This window comes from Tachysurus fulvidraco, chromosome 11 (assembly GCF_022655615.1).
Source record: "Tachysurus fulvidraco isolate hzauxx_2018 chromosome 11, HZAU_PFXX_2.0, whole genome shotgun sequence".
Lineage (NCBI taxonomy): Eukaryota > Metazoa > Chordata > Actinopteri > Siluriformes > Bagridae > Tachysurus > Tachysurus fulvidraco.
In genome coordinates, this window is record NC_062528.1 from 4,763,710 (window position 1) to 4,775,183 (window position 11,474).

Consider the following 11,474-nt stretch of genomic DNA (forward strand, 5'->3'; position numbering starts at 1 on the left):
CGTCAATATGTGGACTATACAATTCAGGACAAAACGAATTGTGAAGCAGTTTTTGTCAATAGACTTGATTTCTTGCCACTAGACGGCGGCTGACGACAAATGGCGCGTCTCCATGCGCGCTCATGTGAAGACCCTTTAAAAAGAAAGCCATCGTGCGCAGAGTGTTGGAGCGATTGACAGACAGGCAACGGAACAGCACGGCAGCGGATTGCGTTGTTATTAACTATGTCTTTGTACCGTAACTCAGCGTGGTTTCTGAAAGGATGCATCGAATTTACCAAGTAAGAAACAAAACTGTTGCATCTTTTACACGTATACTGCTGAACGTATTCAAATATTAATATACAGAAATTTGTATAGTTATAATGGATTCCCGTTCGTAGGATAAATAGTTTAACAATTTATTATTGTGTGAAAATAGGCCTTAAATAGAATTCTTCTTGCCCAGCTAAGAGACACACCTTTAACCTATGGTCACTAATAATTACTACTATTATCAATGTCACCCTCACAGTCACTTTGTTTTCCCCCTGTAAATGAAAATCAGAAATATGTTGTTAAACGTTGTCTGAAATTCATACTTAAGTAATGTACCCGAAATCGTTCAGCGTTCTTTTCACCTAGGATATTGTTGTGTAAACTGCAGCTGTTTATGAATTTTTTTGATTTTTCATAAGCACGGAACCACAAAATATGTATAGACAAAATGGAAAGAGGAAAAAAATAAGAGTGAAAATGGAAATGGAAATAGAAAATTTAAAAGAATGAAGGAAAGCTGAGCGTATATGAGTTTGGGAAAAGCTGCTGGTTGCGCAAAGTTTGGGAAAGCTGCCATATGTATCAGCAGAGATTCAAATTCTATTTTCTATCTGAAAATATTTGTAAAATGCATAATTTGTCTTTAGTGTTTAGTCTGTATTGATTTTGAATTTTTTTGTAGTCTGTATTGCAGAAAACTGCAGAAAATAAAATAAGTTGAGGAGTAACAGTGCTGTTCATGGTGGAGATGAATGCTGCCTCATAGCTCCAGATTTGAAGAAGCTTTGTCACAAATTCATACATATTCTGCACAGTAAAATTCTTTTATTACATATCCCAGCTTAATAGGAAGTTGGTTTGTACATGTCATTGCATGTTCATGAGGGCTTCCTCTGCGTCCTTGTTTCCTCCCACCTCCCAGGAATGTGTATGTGGTATTGTTGCTCTGCAATGAACTAGAATTCCTTTCGTGTGCTTTTGACCAGTGCTATTGGGATCAGGTCAATAAGAAAGACAGATGGATGAATGAATGAACTTCAGTTTATTAAAGTACAGAATAGGCTACTACACATTACCTTTACATTCACCTGTTAAAATAGTTTTGTAATGTGAAATTTAAGCCAAAATAAATCATGTCAGATTGTTTTTTGATATAATACCCAATAAACGTCAAGTGTAAAACAAATACAAACAGGGTTACTAAGGTTACAAAAAATATTTGTCCTCATCAGTTTTGGAGGGACATTGTATTCTTTGTAATAACACTGTGGTGCCTCATTTTCTTCACTTGCTGATGGTGTTCTTTATGGTGTTCTACTTATTGTAAACCTTGGTTTCAGACAACAGCAGCTACGAGATATCAACTCTACAGAAACAACACTTAAAATTCTATTTTGCTCTAATCAGAATCACTTCATTCAGATGTATTATAATCACTTCCAAACACAAGTTTCAATACTATTGGTTACTTTACACATTATAAAAGGTGTGTACATTTGTGCAATCACATTATGGTAAGTGTTTTATTTTTTTCCTTGAATTTTGTTGTCTGCTATGCCACATTTACTGTGGAGAAAGTCATATGACATTTGGTTTGTAGGGTGTGTACACTTTCTTATTATATCTACTGCGCCTAACAAAAAGTCAGGCAATTTTGTTGACTAACCTGAACATCTATTACATAGCACCTCAGTGTTGATTATGCCCCATTTAAATTACTTGTTTTTCAGATGCACATCATTTTTAACCATATCTTTACTGATTGCTCTAATTTTAGAAGCAAGTATATTTTTTTCTGTTTGCTTGTAATTACAATCTAAAACATATTAAAAGCTTGACTGTTTAATCAGTGAGATAACAGTGTAAACTTTACATTGTTTCTGATCAGGGAAAGAATTGAAAGTAGGTACCTTCCACCTGTGGATGGAAGTGTTCATTTTGTATATTTAAAATTAGCAGTTGTTATATGGCTGGTATATATGGTTGGGATCTGCTCCACCTGTCCCATGGATGAGCAAACACTGCTCATCTCATTCTACATCTCCAGTAATTGCTGTTTTTCCAGAATTTTTTTTTTTACTGTCTCTATCTAAATATCCCTTTTGTTTGAATTTTACTCTACTGCGATGACACACAGCAACCCAATATGTCTCAGAAGACACTGTTTAACACTTTAACAGTGTGCTCATTTACTGAGTGGAGCTAGCGTCCCAGTGCCACCTCGTGCCCTCTGTCCCTCCACCCGGTGACTCTCAGTTGAGTGGACAAAGCAACATATTCATTCTTTGAGTGGCATCACAGAGATGTCCTGACTTGTGCTTGTTAGCTAAGTGACATCCCAGTTTTTACTTGTGCTTATTCTGTTATTTAGTATAGATGTCATTTAATTAATTAAATGTAATCATTTAATAACCTTTGGAATATTTAATTATAATATCAAACAATGTTTTATTGTGTGATGGCTTTAGCATTAACATCAAGAAAGCAGGGGAAATGTATAATAGGTTTTTAAAAATAAAAGTGTATTTTGCTACAGCTTTAACTATAGAATAGAATTCTCAATTGGGATATATTTGTGTACCAGCCTTTAAAAAAAATGTTGTGTGTTTGTTCCAGGGCAGCTTTTGAGTCTGCATCAAAACACTTTATAGAAAAAGATGTAGAAGTGTCTGTGGCAGGCCGATCATTCTTGATCACTGGAGCTAACAGTGGCATTGGCAAAGCATTGGCCATGGCTATTGCAAAAAAAGGTACAAAAGTGTGTGTAGTTTGTAGTACAAATCTAAATATATTATACAGTACTAAAAATCTAGATAGAGCTTCCCTGTACAAGAGGCTGTACTGAGGTGTGATTTGATATTTGTATTAGTGGTTGATTCTGCATTTAGTTTACTATTTACATGTTGACATTTTGTGCTCCCGACATTTCAGGTGGTACAATTCACATGGTCTGTAGAAACAAGGATAAGGCAGAGGAATCCAGAGCTGAGATTATCAAGGAGTCTGGAAACAAAGTGAGATCATATAACTTCCAGCTGTGCAATAATGCTGTTTTTCTCCATATACACACTAAATCTATACAGACCATACAGAACATTATTTACACAAATAAAAATCTACTTGTAAAACATTGTTATGCTAGTTCTGATCAGCCAGGGCTGAAACACCATCATAGTCAGAGGTGTCACACATTTAATACGTGGATTCTTCATTTTTATCATCAATCTGCAAAAAAGTTTAGCAAATGTGCCAAATTGATGAACTTTCATATGAAGTATCCACATTGCTACTTAGTTAAATGAATTTTAATTGTAGCAGGCATTTATAACTGTTCTTGGTTATGAGCTTCAGGAATTAGCAAACAGGTTGTATGGGTGCACTACTGTGTTTCGATTTTTCCCATTTTACATTCACACATAAATACAAATTAAACAAATAAGAAGGCAAATCAAAATATTATATTTATTATAGATATTAGCCTTTTTATAATGTTGGACCAAAAGAAGCTGCCAAAAAAGCTTCATTGTAAAAGCAAAAGGCAAAAAGCTCTATTATTTAAATAAATAATCTTCCAGTGCATCAGTACCAGGTCATTATTCGTATTAGAAATGAAGAAAGAACAACAAAAACTTTTTTGTTAAAAATATTATTTTATTTTATTTTTAGAGAGGAAATCACAGGCAGTGGTTGATGGGTACAACTAGAGCATAAAATATACTACAGTGCACTTATTATTCATTGTGCACCACTCGGATTTCCACTTATTTCAGATTGACACGTTTCATTTATCTTGACATCCTCTTTAAATGACATGCAGATAATAATCTTGAAGGTGACCTGTGCATGGACAGAGTGTAATGTTCAATTCAATTCAATTTTATTTGTATAGAGCTTTTTACAATTGACATTGTCTCAAAGCAGCTTTAGAGAAAATAAACATAGAACAAAGGGTTATTATAAGAATAATATAAAGATTAATAGAATACAAAATTCAAGATTAATATTAGATTTAGTTCACAATGTGTATGTATATATCCCCAATGAGCAAGTCTGAGGTGACTCAGGCAGCAGTGGCAAGGAAAAACTCCCTTAGATGGTAAGGAAGAAACCTTGAGAGGAACCAGGCTCAAGGGGAAACCATCCTCATATGGGTGACACTGGAGGGTGTGATTATAAATATACAGTCTAACAGATGTTGTATAGATGCAAAAGATCACATGGAGTTCACAATCACATGGAGTTCACAAAAAAATCTCAGAGAAGGTGGCCTGAATTCTTGTTTTATTTAATTAATCACTTATTTTACAAAACTGTTCAGTCACTGTTCACCAATACAATTTACCGATTTGACCCATGTTTTATTTTTTATTCCCTCTTAAGAATACTGCTTGTTTGGTGCATGTAACAAAGGTTGTTGTGAAAATATGATGCTGCTGATTCTGAGTGTGTTACTTCAGGAAGTTTATGTGCACATCCTGGACCTATCTGAGACCAAGAAGGTATGGGAGTTTGCAGAGGGATTTAAAAAAAGACACAAAACCCTTAATGTACTGGTGAGTGATCTTTCCTTCAGCCCATTACAGGAATAAGGAATGTAATTAATGCAGAAATGGACTGACTGCTTATAAACTGTTTTTTATCTGCAGATCAATAATGCAGGTTGTATGATGACTAAGAGAGAAGTGAATGCAGAGGGCATTGAGAAGAGTTTTGCCATTAACTCACTTGGTGAGTGAAGTATGACTGGCGTGGGTGGTATAAAAGTCGTCCTTTTCTTATAGCATGTGATTTAACTAATACAACAGTTGTGCCATAAAAAATGTATATGAAAATCTGCTTTTTTGCTAAATATATCATTGTTTACGCTCTGCTTCATATACTCACAAGTATTTTCATTTTAATGTATTTCCGTGTATTATTCTCCTGCCCTCTGAAAATATCTGTTTCCCCAGCCATGTACATTCTCATCAAGAGCCTAATTCCCATGTTGGAAAAGAGCCCTGACCCCAGAGTGGTAAGTGTGTGTTTTGTCTCTTAGAACACAGATACATGGGTCTAGAAAAATATCTGTCTTTCTGACTGCAGTAATGTCTCTCAGATCACAGTGACATCTGGGGGGATGTTGGTCCAGAAACTGCGCACAGGAAATTTGCAGTCCCAGAGAGGCAGATATGATGGCACTATGGTGTATGCACAAAACAAGGTATACAAATCAATAGCACTGGAATACATCTGTGGGAAAAAAATGTAAAAAATTATATACCCACATTCCAATTAAAACAGCCCCACAGCACAAAGTATATTTGTTTGGCACTAGTATTCTGAGCTTGTTTATGGTAATGAACAGCATTTATATTTTATTTAGTATGATTTAGTTTTTTTTGTTTTTTTCCAGAGGCAGCAAGTGGTGATGACAGAACAGTTTGCTAAAGCTCACACCAGCATTCACTTTTCAGTAATGCATCCTGGTTGGGTGGACACACCAAGTAATTACACTCTTGATAATAAGAGATTGCAAATACTTGAAATAGTCTGAGCTAGTTCTATCAATGACAGCTCTTTTTCATCTCTTTTTTCATCTCGCTGTTACTAGTGATTGCAAATGCTATGCCTGACTTCTACCGCTCAATGAAGGAGCGTTTGCGAACACCAGAACAGGGTGCTGACACACTGGTGTGGCTTGCAGTGTCTGAGGCTGCTGTGGCAAATCCCAGTGGAAGATTCTTTCAAGGTATGAACAATATGCATACAATGCATAATTGTATATACATGTAGACATCAATTTAATGAAAAAGAATGCACACCTAAATTCACACCATAGTTAAACCAAGTTTAAAGACAAACAGACAGACAGGCAACCTCAGAATTTATGGAATGTTCAGACAAAGTAGGCTCTGGATTTTACAGATAACTGTATAAAAAAATGTTCATTGAGCAGCATTTTGGTGGACCAAAAAAAAAAACCCAGAGAGATCATAGGAGAAACACCATGCTAGTAACTCAAATAATCACTTGATATCATGGTATCACTTAATATCATGATGTTAAAACAACTGCTATTGAAGAAAATAAATCCCCACAGCATCTTGATATAATGAATGTATACTTTATCATAGTGAGGAAAGAACTTCCATAAAAAAAGATCACACTATAATAAAAAAGATCACATTATAATGCAAAACACTTAATAGAAAGAAAAATGATAAATGCAGATTCTAGTGACCTAATTAGTAAAAAGAAAATCTTCATGCTTGGCATATACAACAGTGACAGTTTCATTGAGCCGTGTTTTACCATGCATACACCCATTACGAAGAGTCTTACATTCCATTATTTACACTCAACTTAAGTATGGGAAGCTTAATTTTTTTCATTAAAAATGTTGGATTCCCATGAAGTCTAACATGTAGAAATCTCATTCGACAACTGGAAGCAGGGGTGTACTCACAGGCTGGTGTGAATGGGAGTCACAAGGTGCTAATTAGGGATGTACCGATACCACTTTTTCTCTTCCGATCCGATATCTGTGTTCTTTTCTACCTTTAAAACTAAATAATGTATACAACTCGCTTAGTTATTAAGATTTATTTGTTTCTGGCAAAGAAATACAAAAATGCCCATTACTGGATGAAAAATTAAAACACAAGAAACCTTAAAAAATATTAATGCAGTAAAGAAAAGGCAATATTTTAAAGTGAATATTAAATTAGAACTCTTGAAACACAATGCAAAATGTATTAAAGTAAACCTTGCACCCAAATGAGCGATGTTTAACGCGCTGAGGTAAATGGAAAGGGCGCCTGCTAAACTTGCCTGTCTATCGCAGGCGGTTGTGCAACATATTACCCATAAAATGTATTATATTTATTTTCATTAATGCAATTTAATATATAAGTGTATTTTTCTAATAATTTTAAGCAATAGTCTATGATGTTTGCTGTTCATTAATCAACCACCACGGGCATGGGCGTCGGAAGTAAATAAAAAATGGGTGTGTCCTGTCCCACACAGGTATAATAGTTCGCCCATGGATTTCAGGAAGCAGCAGCAGCGTGGTCAATGCTGTAGGTAAAACGCGGAATGGAGTTTAATCTATTAGGGAATTCCTCAAGCAGAATGGATTCGACTGGAGGCCCACAGAAAAGTAATAAAAAAAAAGACATATGCTGAATAGAGACGGTAAAAGTGGGTGGGTCAGGGCCGGCTCTATGCAGGGGCAACAGGGGGCAGCGCCCCCTCAAATAAATGTCTAATTGCCGCCCCACACTGTAGTTCTAAGCACAGGGGAAAAAGCAGTGCTCGAACATGATGTGTACACATTTCTGACTGCCCCCCATATGTGCCTGTCTAGAACCGGCCCTGGGGTGGGGCGAATATTATTGGTCTTAAAAAGTGGTTGGGTCCTGTCCCACCAACCTATAATGGTTCCGACATCCATGACCAGGGTTTGATCGTCGCCGATATCTATCCAAAATATCGGATCAGTACATCCCTAGTGATAACGAATGAATGTTGGGTTAGTTTGCCACAACTGTTGAAGGACCTTTGTCTGGAATGTATGGATGCAGACTGCAGATGCATTGTCTTGGTGTGAAAACAGAAACAGCCACAATTCAAATCAAGAAAGGAGATAAACTGCCTCATTTCTTATGAGGATAATTTTAGAGATCATACTAAACACTCACAATTCTGATTGAAAAAGAACCAGAGTGATTGGGCAAAGACATACTCCAAATCATTGCAAATGTGTGGGGAAAGAGGGAGCTGTAGTTTCTTAAAGCTTAATGTGGACAGAAAGCAGATATGACATCACAAAATATATATATATATATATATATATATATAAGTAGTTGTTTAGAATTACACATTTATTTAGCTTAATAATGCTCATCCCTTACATTTTGGGTTAAAAATGCTTCTTAATTAACTAATGTCTTAATTCTCTTTTGTGCATGTTATAGATCGGAGAATGGTATCAGCCCATCTGCCACTAGCCTGGACACACAGTTCCCAGCTAGAAGATGATAAGTTCATGAGTGTCATGGAGGAGATGGCAAAAGGTTTTCAACCTCACTGAACATTCAAAGAGAAACAGGTTATGAGAATCTGTTCTCACAAAGAGTACTTCAACACCCATGTTGGCCAAATACACTCAAAACCCAGAAATCAGTCTATCCAAAATGATTTTGAGTAACACAGATACACTTCTACAGAGTAGGAAGGAAAATAATAAAAATAATAGATCTACAATTTTAACATATTAACACATGGAATCTGTTAGCTAATCAATATGTTTATTATAAATGTTGTGTTTCCACAAGGACTTACTTGCTACTGTGAAGGCATTAATTTCAGCAAGCAAAACAGATAATGCTTCCAGTAAATATATGACGTGTTCATTTGAACTCACACTAAAACCTTTTGTCCCTGTTGGTACAGCATTTGTTGCTTGCTCTTTATGTTGTCTCATTGGTCTAGTGATGGGTTTCCAGTTATGCACAGTGACATTTGCTGATCTGGTTGACCAGGTGGGAACCTGCTCAGACCAAAATCACTGTCTCATTTTCTAGACATTTTCCCAGTGACCTGATTTCAAGTGCATTCTGTCTGAAACACTACAGTACCTGAATTTGCAGGATTTTTTTCCAGACACCTAATATGCAAAATTAGTAATGTAATATTTAAGGTTTCACTATAATATAATCAGCTAGTAACTTTGAAATAAGTGTTATAACTGAACTGTAAAATGTTCTATGATCCATGTTTTTCTTCATAATTAATAAATTCTTACATGAATAAACCTGACATTCAGTGGGTCTGAAATAATGGAGAATAAAGAAGTCAGTCAGACAAAGAGTGAGTAGTGGAATTAGTAGATCAGGAATATTATTAATAGATATTGTATGTACACTTTAAAGAGTATATAGACTCATCACATTTTGCACTGCACACTTTACTGTATTGTATATTTAATTTGAAATACATTATATATACATATCATTAATCAAGACAAAAATAATCAATAATAACTAAGCTAAAAGACCTTTGAAAAAGGTAAATTACCAACTTAAATGCAAGTTATACATGGTATTGCACACACCACTTTTGGTGATATTTCCCATTTGCTTTTAAGCCTAATTATTAATTTTGATTATGATGTGATTGTGACTTGGGAAGAGGTTTCAGGTTGGGGGTGCTGAGTTTTTTCTGTCACCACTTTTGAATAAGAAACAATATCAAGGCTATAAAACTTGTCAAAACTCCGCGAATCAAAAAGTATCAGTGAGAAGTTGAGAACACTCGTTTAAACAGTGCTGAAGCATCTGGTACCGGTCATTTTAGATTTCATGTCCCAGGCACCCTAAATTTCAACATCTACTCCTCAATTAACCGATGACCACTCAGTTTTACGATTTTATTGAGGGCTACACCCACAACTGGCTCCAGAATGTCTGGAGCCTACACAAAGACCAGATAACCCCATGCGGCTTCTCCGATTGAACTCATAGGGGCCCTAAACCAGAACAACACACACACACAACACAATGAGACATTCCTTTTACTAATAAAACCCGAAGATAAGGTACTCTAAGGTTCTCAGTCTTATAACCCTTTTTGTAATGTGTCCTTCTTTTGGGGCTTGCTTGACTTAAAATTATTTGCTCCTTAATTTCCTGACAAGGGTGTATTTTATTAATGCGTCAGAAAACAACATTGTATTTAACATCAGTTATACTCTAATTATTGATCATGGCATGTTAATGTATACCTGTTCTAATGCTGTATGCCCCTTTAAGGTCTAATGTCAGAATTTATACAAAGCTATCATTTTCTTTTTACTTCCCTAATGAAAGTGCATCTTGTGTTATGTTTCATTTTTGTTTCTTTGCCTTTATAAGAACACAATATCGTATTAACATCAGTTACCCTTCGATTACTGATCTGTGTATGTAATGTACTGCTGCCTTTATACCGTCATTACCCTTCATGTTTAGTATCCAAATGACCACAAAATGATCAGTTACTCGTTTTTTAAACAACGGTGTATTTTATTTGAACACGAAAAGCGCCATACCGTCTTAATACACCCTGGATCAAACTTTAAAGTCATCTAAAAGTTTGATAGCTAAACCACGCCCACAGACACCTGAAACAAAGGGAGTTTTTCCCTCCAAATATCCTGACCAAAGTATTGGTCATCTCCCCAAAGATGGGTGGAGTTCGCGACCTTTAAATTGTCACAAACACCACTAATCCGTGGTCAGACTTTCGGAACAGCTTCAAGACGACTCCATCTTCCTTCAAAGAAGTTCCAGCAAGCTTCACTTCCAAGAACGACAACTGCTCTGACCTTCAGGAGAACTTGGAAGAACGTCTGACCCCACCCTAACTGACTCTTCAGAAATTTCTCTGTTGCATCCGGACTGTTGTGCAGTAAGCCAATGCAAGTAACCGTTTCCTTTACCAACCAATTTAGATGCGTATTTTTAAGTAGGAAGCTTTCATTGAATCTTAAGGTGAATTTAAGTTTCTGTGACGATTTCCCAGTTAGGGTGTGATTAATTTTTGAGTCTAAGCTTGCCATTCCTTTCCTTCCTTTCTCTAGTATCTTCTTTCCAGTCTCTTCCTCCCCTTCCCCAATTTTAATTTCTTTTGTTTTATTTTATTTGCATCTTTGTTTTCCCTATTTCTTTTGTTTGTTTGTGTAGTTAGTTTTATGTTGTGTTTGTCTCATTCATTAAATGTCATATTTTTGCGCTACAAGTGATTGTCTCTGAGTATCGCTCACAAATTAAGGTACCTGCAACATCTGGTCTGAACTACATGCTCTATTAAGTTTATTTAATTTAAATTACGGTATAAAGTAAAAGGGAAGCGAATCTTTCTTGGCTGGGAAAATATCGCCTTCATAGAATTAATAAAGGTTACACGGCCTGTTCGCCGGACGAACAGACCAAATAAGTGTAACGTTAATTCCATTACCGTTAATTTCAACTTAGATTAAAGTATTTAGAAGTCACTATAATACGTTATAGTTACTTATAAATATTTACCTTGCTTCGCGAGCCAAAATCGCTACAGTGCATACACTCGAACTTGATTGCACATCACATTTTTTTACTTTACTGATACTGCTTTTAATCGTAATGCAAAGACCGGTCATCAGGACATAAGCTGTTATGTACAATAAAAGCGCCTACGCAGCGACAGGAAAT

At 35.8% G+C, this 11,474-nt stretch overlaps 1 protein-coding gene across 2 annotated transcripts; it reads left to right on the forward strand.

The window, feature by feature from the left end:
• The first annotated feature begins 107 nt into the window (after window positions 1-107).
• Window positions 108-9,084, forward strand: dhrs12la (dehydrogenase/reductase 12-like a). 2 transcript variants are annotated; one of them, XM_027138715.2, is made up of 10 exons: window positions 108-281; window positions 2,875-3,008; window positions 3,190-3,272; window positions 4,716-4,811; window positions 4,905-4,986; window positions 5,211-5,272; window positions 5,357-5,461; window positions 5,654-5,744; window positions 5,852-5,989; window positions 8,220-9,079. In XM_027138715.2, exons 1-10 carry the CDS (start codon window positions 226-228, stop codon window positions 8,333-8,335), a joined length of 963 nt encoding a protein of 320 aa, XP_026994516.1. In that variant the 5' UTR covers window positions 108-225; the 3' UTR covers window positions 8,336-9,079. The 2 variants fall into 2 exon arrangements, with proteins under 2 accessions (XP_026994516.1, XP_047676957.1); XM_047821001.1 differs by lacking the exon at window positions 2,875-3,008 and having other exon boundaries at window positions 145-281; window positions 8,220-9,084.
• The last annotated feature ends 2,390 nt before the right edge of the window (window positions 9,085-11,474 follow it).